Below are 18,662 nucleotides of genomic sequence, written 5' to 3'. Positions count from 1 at the left end.
GGGTTCTGGGTACAACCATTAAAAGCTGGGTATCTGTGGGGAACCTGCTACTCCCTGGGCCTTGGTTTCCCAAATGCACTGTGCATCTGCCCCACTGAGGGTGTCTTGTTCACCACTTTATCTCTGGCATCCAGCATGGTACCTGGTGCATAGTGAGCGTGCGATAAATATTTGGCCAGCAAGTGGACGTGTGGATGGATGGATGGATGGATGGACAGGTGTCTGGATGCATGTGGTATAGACTCTTCTGGAGCAGCACTGCCCCCAGTAGATGCCATTCTCTGGCAGAAAAGCCTGTGGCTAAAGCTCTATCATCCCCTCAGTTCAGTGTTTCTCAGTCCTTTTCATGACATGGCATACAGAGGAAATATTTTTCTGGCACAAGGACAACCTGGAAGGGATTTAGAACTCCTGCCAGGCTGCTGTTGGCCAGAGGACTCCGGCCTGTAGGGCTGTGTCCTCACCCAGGTTTTGCATAGCCACTGGGAAGACTGAGGGGACCCTGTCTCCAGGTAGCCTGGCTGCAGCACACCCATCAGCAGTGCTGCCTTGGACTAGGCAGGGCTCCAGCCAGCACCCACCCGTGGCAACAGGGACGAGCTTTTTCCCCAACTGCAGCTGATGCGTGCTCCCAACTAACGCCTTCTCTAACATAATGTGGGGACCAGGGTGAGGCCTTCAAGCCAGAAAGGGCTGAGGGAGTAAGAGGGCCAGCCTTAGGGAACATGTACATTATTAAAGGTTTTCAAAGATTGAAAATTTCTTCCATGTTCTTTGTTGGTAATTGGGTAAATCTACCAGGTGCCAGCTCAGATCTTAGTGGTATGTTTGCTGGGAAAGGGATATCTTCCTCACCCCCATGCACATTCCCAGGTATAGGCGGGAGGCAGCTCAGCATACACAGCTGAAAGAGCCTGGAGACAGGGTTCTGTGCCCTGCATTGCGGGGACCAAGGGCAAGTCCCTTCCTGTCCCCTGAGGAGGTCGCTTTAGAACAGTGGTCCTCTCATTTTGTTTCATCTGGGAACACAGTTCAAAGGCAATCTTACCTGCAACTTACCTATAAGGCTCTTGGGCTCAAAGATGGGGGCCAGAGCCCTCCCCACTCTTCAGTTTGCTCAATAATTTCCTTGAAACACCGGGTGGATCAAATCAACTTTTTCAGTTGACGTGACTTCTGAGGCCCTTGCAGCTCTGAAACCACAGCTCATGACCCATCTCCTCACTGCCTGACAGTTGGGAATTAATGTTGGGTCACCCGGCCTCAGTACCAAGCCCAAGGAAGACAGACCCACAAGAGGTTTGGCCAAGACTGAGAAGAGCTTCCCTGCCTTTGCCTGGGCACAGTCTCTGCTCAAACCTGGGTCAAAGCCAATTTCTTCCACTTGGCACCCAAAGGCCCCCAGGCCATGCTCCCCCAACCACCAGTCTAACTCCCCACAGCAGTCTTCAGTCCACAGTTTGTGGGTCCACTGCCAGGAATGCCCCTCTTATCCCTCTGCCCATCTACGGGCCACCCCCAGCTCAGGGTCCACTCCAGAGCCCTCCCCGCCTGTTGGCACCAGAACATACACTGTGTATGCCTGTTTGTGTGCTTTTTACCTGTGGTACCCCCTGTGCCTGGCACTGGGCAAGGCACAGGTGTCCAGTAGATACGACCTAGAGAGGTGTGTGAAGGGGGAAAGGCAGGAAGAGACATGGAATTTTAAAAGCCCAACCTACTTCAGTCTCCAGTGATTCCCCCCATATTCCCTGCACTCCTGCCACCTCATGCTCCAGTCCCCGTTCCCTGTGCTTTCCCACCCCCAAGCTATTCCTATGACTGGGGTGCCCTTCAAGACCGCCATCCTTAGGACACCTTCTCTATTCTCCCTGGATCCCCACTGCATTATGTCTTGTGTGACATGGATCCCATTCTACTTCTAACCTCGCAGTCAAGCCAATGGGCTTCGGAGTCAGACACGCCTAAATGAGAACTCCAGTACCCGCAGGTACTAAGCTCTGATCTCAGGCTTCTCAGGGGAGAGTCGCAGAGGCTTCAGGGCCTGAATGAAGGGCCCCAGGACCTCTGCTTCAACCCTAGCAGTTTCTCATTTTTCCTGTTTTGCATGTTGGGGCTCCACATAAGCTCTCCCATGACAAAAGGCCCTGCTGCTAAAAAGAAAGTTTGAAAGTGTTGGTTTTGAAGCTAGTTGGGCCCTCATGAATCTTGTTGGTGGTGAGGGGGACTCGTGGTAGAAAATGGACACAGGTGAGAGGAATGAAGCATCTCAGAGACCAGGAGCTGGTTAGTGGCGCAGGGTTGAATGCCCCGCATTCACTGCTTTATAGTCCGAATGCATCATGGAGGCTGCAGGGGGAGGGGTGAAGGCCAGATCTCAGGGGAGGAAGGGGCTCCCTGTCTCCAGTATCTGTTGGGCCCGGCCGCTTCCCTCGCCAGACTCAAAGCCCTGGGGGTGAGCCCTCCAGGCAGTCAAGGGCAGGCAGGAGATGGGACAGTGAGGGGAGGACGTGTTCTTGGGGTACAGAATCCTTGACCGCAGGGTCCAAAGGCTCAGGGCCAGCCACCAGGAAGCTGTGCATACCTACGGCCCGTGCTCCCTTGTAATCACAGTGGTAACTGTCCCCAATGTGGGCTGCCACTGCCGGTTCCACCTGAGCAAGGCGCAAGGCCTCATGGAAAATGCGGGGATCGGGCTTGGGCCAGCCGGCAGCCTCGGAGGTCAGCACAAACTCGAAGTGTTCCTGCAGACCAAGACCCGCCAGGATGTCCTCCAGTCGTCGGTCAAAGTTGGAGACCACTGCCAGCCTCAGACCTCGTTTTCGGCACGCCCTCAGGGTGGCCTCAGCCCCCTCCAACACCTGCCAGGTGCGGGAACTGCTGAAGTCCTCATACAACTGCTCAGCGATGGGGGCCACAGCCTGGGCATCCCGAACGCCGGCCTGGTGGAAGGTCTGCAGGACCACATCCAGCCACCACTGGCGGGAGGTGAGGCCGCGGCTCAGGCCATAGCTGGGGAAGCTGTGGCTCTGAGCCCTGTACGCCCGCCCGAAGGCCTGTCCCAGGGCCGCGGCCTCCACCTCCAGCCCATGGGCCCGGGCCTTGGCGGCATATTCCTCCCCCACGGGGTGGCGGAGCCTGAGCAGCGTGTCCTTCACGTCCCACGTCAGCAGTTTTAACTGGAGCCGACGCGCCATGGGTCTGCAGGAGGGGAGCCAGGCCACCCCACTTCCACCTCTGCCTCAGGTCCGGGGGCCTCTAGGGCAGGTGGAGCTGGACGGCACCGCACCCAACAACCTGATGGTCTTCTCTTTCCAGGCTTCGTGGGTCAGATCTGCTGGCACTTAGGTAACGTCTTCACAGCAGAAGATCCTGGAGTGTGAGGGCAAGTGAGGTGGAAGTTCAGGCCTTGGAGTCCGAGACAGACTGGGTTCAAATTCTGACACTGCCAACTCACTGTGTGACCCTAAGAGTGTCACTCTCTGAAGCCCAGTCTCTTCATGTGTAAGAAGAGCACAGTGACTCAACCTCATAAGACTGTTGGACTAAATTGAGATTATCTGTTCACTCCACCTATTATGTACTAGATGTTGGGAAAGGGGCAGATTTCTAGGCCTCATGGCATGCACAGGCATTCAAGAACAGGGGGTACAGCTATCGGACAAAGAACTACATGAATACTTAAGCATAACGAAGACAGCATGTACCATGAGGAAGGATATCATTCCAGAAACCCGATTTAGTCTTTGTTGTCAGGGAACTTCCTAAGCAAGTGACATTTCAGTGGAGATCTGAGAAAGCCTATTCAGGAAATGGAGGTGATTAAATATTCCTGGCACTGGAAACAGCAAGTGCAAAGGCCCTGAGGCAGGGCAAGGAGTCTGGTGCTTTGGGTAGATAGGGGCCAGCTCAGCCAGGGCCTCGTAGGTCAGCTAAGGAAACAATTATTATGACTGCTATTACTATTGTTCGGAATGTGAAAGACGGCAGAGTCTTTGCAGACCATCTGACCCACCCCTTGACTGTTCAGCTGGGAAAGACTGAGCGAGAGAGGGGCAGATATTTGCCTAAGGTCACAGCCAGCCAACGGCACAGCCAGGACTAGAACCCAAACCTCCACATTCTCTGGCCAGTACTCCCTTCCACTGCTTAGACGTACTTGGATTTTAAAAAAAAATCTGATTTTAGTGAACCTGTACAGCCGAGGACAAAAGGCAGGACAGAGCAGCCTGTTCCTACCTGTCTTAAAGCCTCTCTCAGCCCCAGATGATGACGCCTGCCTGGGTGGAGAGCCAGTGAAGGATTACTGACCCAGTGCACAGAAAACAAATCCCTCAGCCTAAAGTCTAGAGGCTGGACGCAGCTTCTTGCCCCAGACGGAACTGATTAGACATGCAACCTGTTCAGCTAAAACCTGAGGGGCCAGAGTTCAAAGTGCTGCCAAGTTGTTGCTGAGGGACGGACTTGGCTGGTGAATCTGGGGACAAGCCCTAGAGGAAGTTTGTCAAGGAAATGAATTTGTCAGTCTGGAACTTAGGGAGACCCGTCCAAAGACCCTCTCATTTTGCAGATAGGTAGACGGAGGCCCAGAGAGGGGCGGGAACTCGTCCAGAGTCACGCAGGGAGCCACTGGCATAGCTAAGACTAGAACAAAGGGCCCACAGCGTTTTCCATTTCTGGAAGCCGAAGTTGGGGCCTCTGGCTGCAGGCCTGAATTGCTCACCCTCCCTCCCCACCTCCAGGGTTCGGTGGCGCCAAAGTCCAGGTAGCCTTCTGCTAGAGCGACATCTCTACCCCTGCGGTATGCAGCGGAACCTCCCGCGCCAGTCCCCGGGGCACACGACCCACCTGCCTAGCGGGGAAGCCGGTCAAGAAGGAAGCCGCAGCCGCACGCCCGCTCAGGAAAGGGCGCAGAAGCTCAGCGGCGCCCCTCGTCTCCCGTGTCCCAGCCCTCCGCCTGCGCCCTCCGCCTGCCTCCTCCGCCTGCCTCCTCCGCCTGCCTCCTCCGCCTGCCTCCTCCGCCTGCCTCCTCCGCCTGCCTCCTCCGCATCGCCCCGCCCCTTCCGCATCGCCCCGCCCCTTCCGCATCGCCCCGCCCCCTCCACTTCTCCTTTCTGTCCTCTCCGCTCGCTCCCGCTGCAGCTTCACCTTCCTCAACCCGGAACTCCTCCTCCCAAGGATCCGGACACCGCCCCCCACGCCCCCCACTCCCCGGAGGTAACCAGCCTGATTTAGGAGGCGGGAATTTGGGTCCCGGTCTCGCTTGCTGAGTGCTGGGTTAACTTGGGCAAGGCGCTGCCCCTCTCTGGTCTGAGTGCCCCTCGGTACTAGGAGGGAATTGCTTTCAGGTGGAAACTTGTCCTTTTTTTTTTTTTTAAAGAAGATGTTGAGGGTAGGAGTTTATTAATTAATTAATTTATTTTTTCTGTGTTGGGTCTTCGTTTCTGTGCGAGGGCTTTCTCTAGTTGTGGCAAGCGGGGGCCAGCCACTCTTCATCGCGGTGCGCGGGCCTCTCACTATCGCGGCCTCTCTTGCTGCGGAGCGCAAGCTCCAGTCGCGCAGGCTCAGTAGTTGTGGCTCACGGGCCTAGTTGCTCCGCGGCATGTGGGATCCTCCCAGACCAGGGCTCGAACCCGTGTCCCCTGCATTAGCAGGCAGATTCTCAACTACTGCGCCACCAGGGAAGCCCTGAAACCTGTCTTAACCCAAGACAAGTTGCTGAGGGTAGAGTCCTCTGCAGTAACCTGCTGATTTTTTTTTTCTTTTGATGAAAAAAAAAGTTGTCGTGTTCATCTCAAAAATGTTTGAAAATACAAAGTGTACAAAGTGAAAAGCAAAAGCCCAACCTCATTCATTCACTAACTGCTTATTGAACATCTACTCTGTGCCTGACCCTGTTCTTCACGGAGTATATAGCGAGAAATAAGACGGGGTTCCTGCCTTCATGCAACATGGCATGGCAGACAAAAAGCAAGATTTCAAAAGTGGTAAGAGCTATGGAGGTAGAAAACAGTAGTTTCATGAGCAGTGACGGAGGTGGGGGGGGCCTCTTTGGATGAACCAGTTAGGGGAGGAGCAAAAGATCTGAATGGCAGCCAGGTGAAGCTTAAGGACAAGTACAGCTGAGCAAGGGCAATGGCCTCACCATTTCCCAACCACCTCCCAGGGATTGCTGCAGTTTTGGTTGTTATGCTATCAGACATTTTTCTAGGAGCACACAAATATGCATGCAATTTTCTTTCTTCCTTCCCTCCACCACCGCCCCGTTTTTTTTTAATAAAAACAAAACATCCTCCTATACACCAAGGCTGGTCTGTTAATTTCATTCAGAACTGCCTCACCCTCACTGGGCTCAGGCCTGTGAGGAAACACAAAGGTGAGAGTCTCAGACCTTGGCTGGCAAGGGAGAGTCTGACTCCAGGCCTTTCTCTTTTTCTGAGTAACTTTTTCAGCTGAGAAAAGGGAGGCTTGCATGTCACAGGAAAGCCAATGAGGGGTCCTGCTATTTTGAAACAAGCTTCTTTTTGATTTCGTCAGTTCAAAAATGGATCCACTTCCTGGGTATAGTTTCCTTCCTAAGGCAGATGACAAATTCCTAGAGGGTTTCATCCTTTGATCTACGCTGTGTGGACTCTGGCCTGGTGATTGCTCCTGGAGGGACCTGGCATGTCACAATACTGGCTGCTGGCTTAGGTTATTTCTCTTTGAGAAACCAAGCTTCTTACATGAGGGCTTTTTCCTTGAGATTCTCATCCAAAAGCACTAAGTAAACCCAGGCTGGGCCCACCAGACACACATCTCTCTCTCTCTAAAATTTCATTTAGGGAATTCCCCGGTGGTCCAGTGGTTAGGACTCCATGCTTGCCAAGGGTGCGGCTTCAATCCCTGGTCAGGGAAGATCCTGCAAGCTGCGTGGCATGGCCAAAAAAAAAAAGAAAAAAAATCAAATTTCATTTACTTTTTTTTTAACTTTTATTAAAATATGCATAGAGAAAAGTGCAAAGAAGTGTATATGTCCTTGAATTTTTACAAAGTGAACATACCTATGCAGTCAGCACCAAGACCAAGAAAAAGACTATCTCCAGAACCCTGGTGTCCCTGTCCTCTCCAAGTCACTTATTCCCATGAAGGGGAACCACTACGCTGACTTCTAAATTCATGGTTATACTTGTCTTTGAACTGTATCTAAATGGAATACAGCATGCACTCTTTTGTCTTGCTTCCTTTGCTCAAAATTTTAGTTGTAAGATTCATCCATGTTGCTTTGAGTAGTTACAGGTCATTCATTCTCCTTCCTGTGATATTCCATTATATGAATACCCCACATTTTATTGTTGATGGACATTTGGGTTATCTCCAGTTTTTGGTTATTACAAATATTAGAAAATGTTGCTATGGACATTCTTGAACACATCTTTTGGTCACATGTGTACACATTTCTGTTGGGTAAATCCCTAGATGTGGAATCACTAGGCTATACATATGTGTATGTCCAGTTTCAGTAGATGGGGCAAGTTTTCTGAAGTGGTTGTACCAGTCGTGTGAGATTCCACTTGCTCCACAGTCTCAAAAATTGGCATTGTTGGGCTTCCCTGGTGGCACAGTAGTTAAGAATCCGCCTGCCAATGTAGGGGACACGGATTCGAGCCCTGGTCCGGGAAGATCCCATGTGCCGCGGAGCAACTAAGTCCGTGCACCACAACTACTGAGCCTGCGCTCTAGAGCCCGCGAGCCACAACTACTGAACCCGCGTGCCACAACTACTGAAGCCCACGCACCCAGAGCCCGTGCTCCACAACAAGAGAAGCCACCGCAATGAGAAGCCCGTGCACCACAATGAAGAGTAGCCCCCGCTCACCACAACTTCTGCGCACAGCAACGAAGACCCAATGCAGCCAAAAATAAATTAATTAATTTTTAAAAAGTTGGCATTGTCTATTTTTTTTTAAATTTTAGGCATTCTGATAGATGTATGGTGGTATCTCATTACGGTTTTAATTTTAATTTCTCCGTTGACTAGTGAAGATAATACCTTTTCACGTGTATTGGCCAAGTTTTCACTTAATTTACATGAATAACACATGAATATATCCTTGTTAGATATAATACATGAATCTAAAAATGCCCTTCTAGCTAAGGTAATACATAAAAGGAGAAAGTCCCTCTAAAAGCAATCCCTCACCTCTACCCCTTGCCATCCCTCCCCGACTTTTGAGCACTGGGTTTGGAGTTAGGAGACCTGAATCCAGCCTTGGTCTGCCACTGACTTGTGTGAATTTGGACAAGTCCCCTTTCTGAGTCTGTCTCTCATCTACAGAATTAGAGTGGTTACTTAGATGGTCTCTAAGGACCTCTTTACTTTGATAGCCTGAGCACTGTTTCCGTGATTACAAGAAACTCCATGTGTTGGGAATGGCCATTTGCCCGCATATCCATTCTCTCCATCTTCCTTAGTAATTGAACCCCTGAGTTTTAGCTGAGCACAGGGCTGCCCCACCAGGCTCTGTTTCCCAGCCTCCCTTACACAACTAGGTGTGACCCTGTGACTAAGTTCAGACAAGGGCAGAATGGTGTGTACAACTTTCAGGTTGGACCCTTGTAAAGAAGCGTCATGCCCTCCATTTGCCCTTCTCCTCTTTCTGCTGACTGAAAAGAGGACCTGATGGTGGGAACTGGACCCACCATCTATGATCACGAGATAGAAGCCGAGATGTGTTGAGGATGACAGAAGGAGGCAGGAACCGTGACCCACCACCCCATATAGCTGACATAGCCTGGACTACTTAGAGAGAAACGTATTTCCATCTTAAGTTACCGTTATTTTGGCTTTTGTTATAATTACTACACTTGAATCCTGACTAACACAGAGTGACGGGGGAATGACTTTAAGTTGGGTGTCAGGGCAGGTTTCTTTGAGGATGTGACACTTAAACCAAGATCTTAACAATGAAAAGGAAACAGCCATACAGATTTTGGGGGAAAGCATTCCAGGCAAAGGGGACGACCACAGGTGCAAAAGCTCTGAGATCCCACCGGCCTTCCATGTAAGGAGGGAGACCTTGTCAATCATGGTGCCGCATCTCCCATTCCATTGTTTATAGGGACTGAACGGAGAGGCTGGTTATGTGACCTGAGTGGGGCCAATCAGAGACCTCCAGAGATTTGCTATGTGAATAATGGGATAGAAAGGATCTGTCTTTCTCTGGGATTAAGGACCATCTAAGGATCATGTTGCTGTCAAGTGGCAAAAGCCCATTTTAGAATAAAGCCAATCTGAGGCAAACACATATGAGAGCTAGGAAGGGACAGAGGTCTCCATGAGAGCCTTTGACCCTAGATCCAGCTACACTTGATCTTGTTACAGCCCCATTATGGAAACCAATTACTTCCTTTTTTGTTACTGAATTAAGTTTCTGTCGCTGGCAACCAAGAGTACCCAGAACAATGCAGAATATGGGATGTTGTAAGCCACAGGCCCTGATATGTGGAATTGGCTGGCAGAGTCCACATGGGGCATATAATAGGTCAGGACTCCCCCTTCCCTAGTTGGGAAATTGGTAGTAAAATGTTTGGTTAAAATGCCTGTTGTTTGGGGGGACCCTCATCCATAGGCCCACTGAGGTAGTTTTAGGGACCTTTTTTTTTTTAATACATTTTATATTTATTTATTTATTTTTGGCTGCTCTGGGTCTTTGTTGCTGCACATGGGCTTTCTCTAGTTGCAGCAAGTGGGGGCTACTCTTTGTTGTGGTGTGCGGGCTACTCATTGCAGTGGCTTCTCTTGTTGCCGAGCATGGGCTCTAGGGCACGCGGGCTTCAGTGGTTGTGGCATGTGGGCTCAGTAGTTGTGGCTCAAGGGCTCTAGAGCGCAGGCTCAGTAGTTGAGGCGCACGGGCTTAGTTGCTCCGCGGCATGTGGGATCTTCCTGGACCAGGGCTCGAACCTGTGTCCCCTGCATTGGCAGGTGGATTCTCAACCACTGCACCACCAGGGAAGCCCAGTTTTAGGGATCTTAGTGAAACAAAAAGTGAGGATGATGGAATGTGTTGGCTATTTGTGGTGGCCTTCAGGATGTCCCACAGAGACAAGCTACCATCCATGCTGGCACATCTGAGCAGGAAATAAAAAAATCACATCTTGTTGAGAGAGGCCCTTAATGCTCACCAGATGCCTGGAAATCTAAGAAAATGCCTTGTTGATTGTTAAAAACTGAGTTCTCTGCCCAAAGATAAAATTACGACTAGCAAGAAGAAGGCACACAGCAGGAGACGGGGACTGTGGAGGAGCCAGCCCCCCAGGACTACCCAGATCCCTCCAGCTGCCTGCCTGGTCATTACTGCCTTTGTAGACAAAGCATAGCGGGGTGGGGGTGGAGCAGACAGTAGGCTGGTACCTCAGGTGCTGAGTCCTGATTCCAGAGGGTGCCACTCACATAGACCATGATGCCTGAAGGCAACCCCATTACTGGAACTACTAATAGCATAATGTTAGGGCCATAATTTTGTTAGTTTATTAGGAGGTGGTATGGCACAGGGGGTAAGGGTAGAGGCCTTGGAGTTGGGCTATGTGAGTTCAAATCCCAGCTCTGCTGTTTTTGGTGACTGGGGTTCTAGACCCAGTTCTGCCACAAACTTGTTGAGTGGCCTTGGGAGAGTCACATAAACTCTGTTGATAGAGCTTCCTCATTGCAAACCCAAGCTAAATTTAGGATTCCCCTTCCAAGCCTTCCTACCTCAGTAAATGGCCTATCAGCCACCCAGGAGCTCAAGCCAAGTTCGTCCTTGACATCGAATCTACCTTCTAAATCCATTCCCTTCTCCATCCCCACTGTCACCACTCAAGTCTAGGCCACATTTCTTACTTGCACTTTGCCACAGTGCTGTCAAAATGCTTTTATAAAATGCAAATCAAGAGCCAGTCATTCCCCTGACTAAAAGCCTTCAAATGGCTTCCCTTTCTCTGGGAATAATAAGAAGGCTCTCCATCTTCCTTCAGCATGGCTTCTGAACCCCTGCACGGTCTGGCCCTGGTGTCTCTCTGCTCAGTTCAGGCCTCTCTTCCCCATCCTCCCCTGTGTTCCAGCCACCCCAGCCTTCCAGCTCATTTTAGCCCCAGGGTTCCCTCTGCCTGGAATGCCCTTCCCTAAACATGTCTCAGCTTGGTTGCTCACTCTCCAGGTCTAGGTTTAAATATCAGACCCTCAGGGAAGTATTTTCTGATCTTCAAACCAGGTCAGGCCAGGTGTGGCCTTCACAGTACCTGTCACGTCATTGGTAACAGGTCCGCCTCTTGGTTCTCCTCAGGGAGACTCATCATCACTCCACTCAAAGTCTACCTCTGGGGGCTCTAGACACAGTTATGTGCTCCCTAAGGGCTGTTTGTACCTAAAGGGCAGTGTCTATCTCCCATCTCCATGTGCCTAGAACAGAGCCAGGCCCCCATATGTACTTGGCAGTGATGAATGTAGGATGGCCTTGAAGGATGTTCCCTTCCACACTAACCAGAAATGAGCTCAGGGGCCAGGGGCCAGGAAGCCAAGAAACTAAAGTGGCGGAAGGGTCTGGTGTGGCCCAAGCCCTGAGACCCATCAGTGGCTGATCTCCCATGAATGTTTCAGGCCTTTAGGTGACTCTTCAAGTCCCAAAGGCTGAGGACAGAATGAGATCAGGTCTTCAGTTAAGTTGGCCACAGCTCTGGGGAAAACTAGCAGCAGTCAGAGGGGAGCTGCTTCTGACTCATATAATTCCAAATTTTATAACATCCAAACTAACCTTGCTTTGACTCTAGAGTTGGGATTCTGTCACTTTGCAGACAGGCAGGTGGACTTGCAAACTGGCGCCTCCTTAGCTGGGCCTGAACCTTCACTGGGGGGAAACATTACGTCGCGTCACCCTCAGAATGAATGGAAACCAGCTGCCCAAGCCAGAAACCCATGAAGGCATCTCTGTTGCCTCCCATTCCCATGATGTGAAAGCATCAGCAAAATCTTCTTATTCTATCTCCAGAATGTATTCTGAATATATCCTGCTTCCTTCTGTCTCCACTGCCACCACCCTGGTCCAGGCCACTGTCATTGCTCCAGGGGGTCACCAACAGTCTCCCGACCAGGCTTTTTCTGGCTCACCCCTCCATTTTTTTCACAGGAGCAGAATGAGGGAAATTGGAACACATACAAGTCCTGGTTAAGATCCTTCAGATGGCTTTCTATCAGATGCAAAATAGAACCCAACTTTCCTACAAGGTGCAGGATCTACCTTTCCAACCTCCAGTCCTGCAGCCCACCTTCCTCTTCCTCATCTGGCTCCCAGCGGCCCTGCCAAACCCCTCCCACCACAGGAGCCTGTATACTCCATCATTCTCGCAGCTTCTGGTGTCTGCTTCCCTCTGCCCTCTGTAAGGGTCTTTCCCTGTCCCTCAGCCTCATGGAGGGCTTCTCAAGTGAGGCCCATCATCTGTTATTCTCTGTCTCAGACTCTTTCTTTCCCTAGAAGCACTATTACAATGTATAACTGCCTTATTCATCTGTTTTCTTGTTGTTTTCTGTCACCCCTGTTCTCCTTGTATAGATTCCACTCAGAGACAAGCTGAGGTCTGTCCTGCTATACTCCCAGGACCCAGCATTGTGTGTGGGCACAAAGCAGACCTTCTCAAAAAATACCTCTTCTGGGCTTCCCTGGTGGCACAGTGGTTGAGAGTCCGCCTGCCGATGCAGGGGACACGGGTTCGTGCCCCGGTCCGGGAAGATCCCACATGCCGTGGAGCGGCTGGGCCCGTGAGCCATGGCCGCTGAGCCTGTGCGTCCGGAGCCTGTGCTCCACAACGGGAGAGGCCACAGCAGTGAGAGGCCCGCGTACCGCAAAAAAAAAAAAAAAAATACCTCTTCAATAAAAATCCTTTTTGGTGGTGCCATCTCTAACAGTCAGGAACTCTCTCTTTGCTTCTGAATTTCGATCCTTAGGCAGCGTTCCTGCTTGTTAATGAATAATTCTTTTCTGCTCGTTAATGAGTAATTCTTCTCTGGGTTTACGGCTCAGAGAACAACAGGAGATCTCAGGCAGCCTGGCAACCACTGGCCTGTGTGGGAATCGTCTTCCAGTGGAATCGCAGCAAATCTCAACTCTAAACCCAGGGTGTCAATCTAAGCCTCAATCCCAGTGTGCCCAGCTCTGCTGCCAGAGGCCTCGAGCTTTCCAGAGCTTCTGAGGGTCCAAGATTCAACTGCCCTCCTTTTCCTTTAATGCTCCAAGCCTTTCTCCCAGGCCCCACTGAGCCAATGCCCATGATTCCTGGTGGCTTTCAAGCTGAAGCCACCCCTGAGGAAGGAGCTGGGGTGGCAGAGGTGAGCCTCAGGGTTGACCCAGGGGGTGGGTAGGGAAGCCTAGGAGAGCCCATGAGGATGTGGCTGTGAGTGGGAAGATTTGGCACACTGGCAGAAACCACCCAGGGCTTCTGGGCGCCTGCCAGCACGTAAGCATGAAGAGGGCAAGAGCACACAGTTCTAAAAGCATCGTTTACTTTGGTTTTCACTTCGCCAAGGCTCAGGAATTAAAAAGTTCTAGTTCTTGGGTCTTGCACACTTTCTCCATCACTCCTTCAGCCACTGCAATAGCTGAGGCGTGTAGTAGGTGATGATGACGTCGGCACCTGTGTTGGGAGACAAGCGGGAAGCAGGGGAAGGGCAGGGCATCAGCTCGGGGAATACCTTCTGGGACATGAGGGCCGGGGGTGGGAAGAAGGCTACCATGAAGAGGCACAGCCCACGGGTGTCACAACCTAGGACTGAGTTCAGTTCCGGTGAGTCCTAGCTCTGTACATAGTGTGACCTTGGGGAAGGCATTTTCTCCTTCTGGGACTCAGTTTTCCAATGTATAAAACTGCACAGTGGGGGAAACAGGTAAGCTGTGAGTTCCCTCCCCACGCTGTATGCTTTAGCAACAAAACCAGCTCCTATTTATGAAGTGACAAGCATACGCCAATTACATGTAGCATCTCATTTAATCCTCTTGACAACCACGCACCAGCTATCTTATCCCTAGTTCATAGACAAGGACACTGAAGTTAGAGAAGTGGCTTGGCCAAGGTCTCAAAACCAAAAAATAACAGAGGGCTGTGCGTGCTTCACTGTTCCACATTCTGTCCTGCAGTTTCATGTCTCTTCCCCAGTCTGTCTGTTTAGATCTCTGGCATTTCCAGGCAGGAGACTCCAGGCTGTCTCATGACTATTTCCCGATCTGGGCAAAGTGCCTGTCAGTCCCTGCGGCACATGTCAAAAACTCCCACCTCTGCTTACTCACCTGCCCTGCGGAAGGCAGTCATGACCTCCAGTACAGCAGCTTTGAGATCAAACGCTCCGGCCTGGGCTCCATGCCACAGCATGGCAAACTCTCCAGAAACGTGGTACACGGCGAGAGGGAGCTCAGGGTGCTGCGGAGAAGCAGCGGGGGGCAGGCAGGTTGAAGTGGGGGTGGGCATGCCTCTGGGAATATCCCTTCCTCCCTGCTCAATGTGTGACCGTCTTGAGCCCCAAGCCCTGAGTCACTGCTGCTGCCGGCCTGGCCCATCCTCAGGCTGTTAAAGCAGAGCTGTTCAAAGGCTCCTGCAAGCCCTGGCGCAGAGGCCCACAGTGGTTCCTGGGCGGGGACAGGGACGGGGCAGGGGGAGGGGGGTGCTGGGGATTCCTGTTCCCGGGCAGATTGCTCAACTCCAGAGATTCTGCAGTCCCTCGATCAAAGGGCCCAGAATCTGTGGACACACTCTCATCTCCCCGAGCCCCCTCTGGCCTCTGCCCTGTGCTCACCTTGTTCTTTACCTCCCGCACGATGTCCAGGTAGGGCATTCCTGGCTTCACCATGAGCATGTCAGCTCCTTCCCGTACATCCCGGTTCTAAGGGATGAGTTATGGTGTGGGCAGTGCCTGGGAGGTGAGGTGACAGGGGGACAGGCCGGGCGGGGCTGGCGCTCTGGTCACTCACCACCGCGCGGAGGGCCAGGCCTCGTGCTCCGGGCGGCAGCTGGTAGCAGCGGCGATCTCCAAAAGCTGGGCTCGACTGAGCTGCGTCCCTGGGAAGCAGAGACACCAGGGTGGGCTCCAGCTTTGGGTTAACGGGTCAGGGATTCAACAGCAGACCCCTGCCCATCCCCACTCACCGGAAAGGTCCATAGAAACAGGAAGCAAATTTGGCACTATAGCTCATCACTGATACCTATGGGCAGATAATAGGGGTCTTGGCTCAGCCAGCCCTCCAGATGTCCCAGGGTGAAGTGAAAGGGAGAGAAAGGACCCAGGCCGGAAGTAGAGGCCTGTGTCCTAGTCCCACTGGAGCTCTGGGCCTTGCTTTCTCTGTGTGAGGTGCAGACACAGGGGCAGGTCTGGTCCAGGCTCTCTTACCTCCCCACGTGCTGCCTGCACCCCTGCCCCTACCCTGTTGCCAAATCCATGTGCCATCAGAGCCTCCTTGATGGCTTCCACACGTCCGTCCATCATGTCCGACGGGGCCACCACCTGACATCCTAAAGGGCAGAGGGTGGCCTTCAGAACTCTGGGACCCTCCTATCCACCCTGCCACCTCCCCGACCCAGGGGTGCCCATCCCTGCTGGTGGCTCACTCACCTGCCTTGGCATAGGCCAGCGCCACCTCTGCCAGCCGCTGGCGGCTCTCCTCAGCTTGGAACGACCCATTCTCACTCAGAAGCCCTGCAGGACAGACAGCTGGGTTTGGGGGAGCATCCCGGGCCTTGGCCCGTCTCCACCGCAGTGGGAGTGCTGGTGGCAGCAGGGCTGGTGGAAGGAGGGAAGCTCACCGCAGTGACCGTGGGAGGTGTAGGGGCACAGGCACACGTCGCAGGCCACCAGGAGGCCGGGGAAGTTCTTGCGCAGCAGACGGATGGCCTCGATAGTCGGGGAGTCCTCGGAGTCTGCCGCAGAGCCCCGCTCATCCTAGGGACAGGGGAAGGACAAAGCGGAAGGACAAAGTCACAGGAAGCCTTTGGGGGGCACAGTGGCCAGCCACCAGGGCACAGCCCCGGCCCTCTCCTTTATCACCACGACCGCCCCTGAATGAGGAGGCATGGGGAGGACCGTTCCCATTTTGCAGAGGGAAACCTGACTTGCCCATTCAGAGCTGCAGCCCTACTTAGCTTCCTGATCCTACATGGCTGCTGTTTCAAGGGCAGTGGCTGTGTCCGTTCACCGGTGGCCCCAGGGCCAGCACAAGGCTGGAGCGAGGGTGTGATCAGTGTGGAACCTCAGCTTATCCTCACCCAGCCTCCCCCTCCCCTTCCCTCTGACCCCTCCTCTGATTTGTCACCTTGGGAACTCTGCTGGGGACGCCGAAGACTAGGACACAGCGCAGGCCCTCCTCCACCAGGGGCTTCAGCATCTCTTCCAGCCGGTTCACACCATACCTGCATGGAGGGGCTGAAGTGAGGCAGGTCCCAGGCTAGGGTCCCCCCACCCCTCTGGCCTGTGCCTCTGTTAAGAGTCAAGGTGCACATGGCACCAGGAGGGCTCAAGCCTCACAGTACATGGAGGGGCAGGAATGCACCCACCAAACAGATGGGAAAACCGAGGCCCCACGTAGCAGAGCTATGGGATTCAGCTGTGGAAGGCCCCTTCGAGGTTCTGTTATTGAACTCCCGTCTGAAGTTCAGCGTTCCTCTGCTATGGCGCCTCTGGTGACAGGTAGCTCATTACTGCCCGAGGCTGCCTCTTTTGTTGTGGAACAACTCTGCCCCCCGAGACAGTCCTTCTGAGCTGAAGTCAGCCTCTCTGGATCTTCTACCTTCTGGGTCGGCTTCTGCTTCCTGTCACCTCCACCTGTGAAATTGCTCCCTCCATCATAACCCTGCCCTCCCCACTCCGTCTCCTACCTGGCCACTCCTGGGAGGCTGGCGATAGGCTGTTTGTCATCAGGAACATCCCTGTAAGAGCGGGGGATGGGCTATGGATTGGTAGCTGTGGGAAGGGCCAGTGGTGAGGGGGTGACTGGGAGGGATGGTTGGGAAACTCGGAAGGAATATGGAGGTGGAGATGGTGGGAGGAAGATGGGATCCAGTGTCTGGTTCCCCTGCCTGGCCAAGCCCAGGGCCTGAAATAATAACAGGAACAAGAATAACAGTGACAACAAGCAACTGTACTCAAAGAACAGTACTCCTAGGACGGAGTCAAGTGGTTAAGAACTTGGACACTGAGATCAGAAGGTCCTTGCTCGCTATCCCAGCCACTTACTGACTGGGCGACCTTGGCCAAATGGTACTCTTTGAGCCTCAGGGCCTTCATCTGTATCCTGGGTCGATTCATTCATTCATTCAACAAATATTTATTGAGCACTTATTATGTGTCAGGTACTGTTCTAGGCTCTGGCAACACAACAGTGAAAAAAACAGACAAAAATCCCTGCCCTCGTGGAGATGACATTCTAAGGGATAATATCCCTATTTTTCTCGTATGAATACTGTCAGGGTGGAATGAGATAATATACATAGGTGCTTAGCATACTAGTACCTGGGACACAGTAAGCCCTCAATATGTATCAGCTGTACTATCATGACTGATCATGACTGCCACCTCTGACATGTACATAGTACTTTACAGCCAACTAAACATCGTCTTGGCTTCTATCTTGTTGCAAAAACTCAGGATGAGTTTTTGCAACAGGCAAGGGTAACCTTGCCTGGTTACCCAACAGGTAACAGGCAGCCCTCAGGCAAGGGTTATTTTTATTTTCCAAATGGGAAGACTGTATTCTCTTCAAGGTTTGTTTTTTTCTTAATGGCTGTCCTTAACCCAGTAGGCCACTTCCAATACCTTGAGCTCCAAGCTGACAGCCCACTTTATCCCCGCAACACAGACACCTGCTCTGTTCACGTGCCTGCACACACACTCAACCCACCCCCTGCCGATCAGAGACCTGGCTCATTTGCGGACTCACGTGACAAAGATGGGGTAGATGAGGCTGGAGGCACTGAGGCTGGTGGCGGTTGCCTGCCAGGTCCGAAGTAGTGGGTGGAAGTAGCCGCTGTGCAGGACCGACTGGGGCTGCATGGTGGGCAGGGGGGGACACACGGCAGCCGGGTGGCTGGAACTGAGGGCTCTTGGGGGGTCTGCCTCGTGCTCAGCTCTGTGAGGGCGACGAGAGGCGCGTGAGACGTGGTCCCTGGCACCGGGAGGTGGTCACATACCCGCAGGCTTTTCCAGATTCCTGCTTCCCCTGCTCTCTACCCCAGTGCTACTCCTAGTGGGGTTCACCAATCCCTGCCGGTGTGCACCAAGATAAGTAGACACTTTCATGAAACTTCAGAAACTTTCAGAAACTTCCAGAGCAAGTTGAATCTAATAATATAAAATCTGGGTTTGTATTTTATTTGGTCTCTTTTTTTAAAACAACATGTCTCTAATAATTCCTTTTCATTGCATTTTATCAAAGAATCAGTCTGGGATGGACTGGACATTACTATGAGAAGCCCTGATCGAGCCACCACTTAAACTTTGCCTATTCCATGAACAATGTCCATGGCCATGGCAGAAATTTTAGAAAAGTACAGATAAGCAAAAAGAGAAAAATTTCCTGTAATTCTACCTCTAGGGGAAAACACTGTTAACCCCTTGGTACACGGACACACACTAAAAGGATTAAATCGCACCAACAGACAGACACGCCTGT

The 18,662-nt window shown here is 52.3% G+C and overlaps 2 protein-coding genes across 3 annotated transcripts; both read right to left on the bottom strand.

Moving 5' to 3' along the window:
- Positions 1-2,282: 2,282 nt before the first annotated feature.
- Positions 2,283-3,197, bottom strand: HDHD3 (haloacid dehalogenase like hydrolase domain containing 3; the record flags this gene model as incomplete). Its single annotated transcript, XM_079706937.1, has 1 exon — positions 2,283-3,197. One exon carries the CDS (start codon positions 3,195-3,197, stop codon positions 2,442-2,444), a length of 756 nt encoding a protein of 251 aa, XP_079563063.1. The 3' UTR covers positions 2,283-2,441.
- A 10,294-nt stretch (positions 3,198-13,491) lies between these two features.
- ALAD (aminolevulinate dehydratase) lies at positions 13,492-16,849 on the bottom strand. 2 transcript variants are annotated; one of them, XM_079706512.1, is made up of 10 exons: positions 16,549-16,849; positions 16,308-16,404; positions 15,802-15,937; positions 15,611-15,694; positions 15,422-15,510; positions 15,148-15,203; positions 14,973-15,060; positions 14,798-14,884; positions 14,295-14,424; positions 13,492-13,644 (listed from the first exon to the last, which is right to left on the bottom strand). In XM_079706512.1, the coding sequence occupies exons 2-10, from the start codon at positions 16,377-16,379 to the stop codon at positions 13,586-13,588; spliced, it is 801 nt and encodes a 266-aa protein (XP_079562638.1). In that variant the 5' UTR covers positions 16,380-16,404; positions 16,549-16,849; the 3' UTR covers positions 13,492-13,585. The 2 variants fall into 2 exon arrangements, with proteins under 2 accessions (XP_079562638.1, XP_079562639.1); XM_079706513.1 differs by lacking the exons at positions 14,798-14,884; positions 16,549-16,849 and having other exon boundaries at positions 16,308-16,460.
- Between the last annotated feature and the right edge of the window lie 1,813 nt (positions 16,850-18,662).

This window comes from Hyperoodon ampullatus (genome assembly GCF_949752795.1).
Source record: "Hyperoodon ampullatus genome assembly, chromosome: 6".
In the NCBI taxonomy this organism is placed as follows: domain Eukaryota; kingdom Metazoa; phylum Chordata; class Mammalia; order Artiodactyla; family Ziphiidae; genus Hyperoodon; species Hyperoodon ampullatus.
The sequence above is the reverse complement of the archived record's forward strand: the minus strand, read 5'-3'. Positions and strand labels throughout refer to the sequence as shown.

What these genes read in the sequence shown, in the direction of transcription:
- ALAD (XM_079706512.1), bottom strand. Translation starts at nt 16,379, where the DNA reads ATGCTGAAGCCCCTGGTGGAGGAGGGCCTGCGCTGTGTCCTAGTCTTC. An exon ending in CACATGGATTTGGCAACAGG is followed by an intron (nt 15,204 to 15,421) that starts GTAGGGGCAGGG and finishes ATCTGCCCATAG; the next exon opens with GTATCAGTGATGAGCTATAG. An exon ending in GCCTGGCCCTCCGCGCGGTG is followed by an intron (nt 14,885 to 14,972) that starts GTGAGTGACCAG and finishes CTCATCCCTTAG; the next exon opens with AACCGGGATGTACGGGAAGG.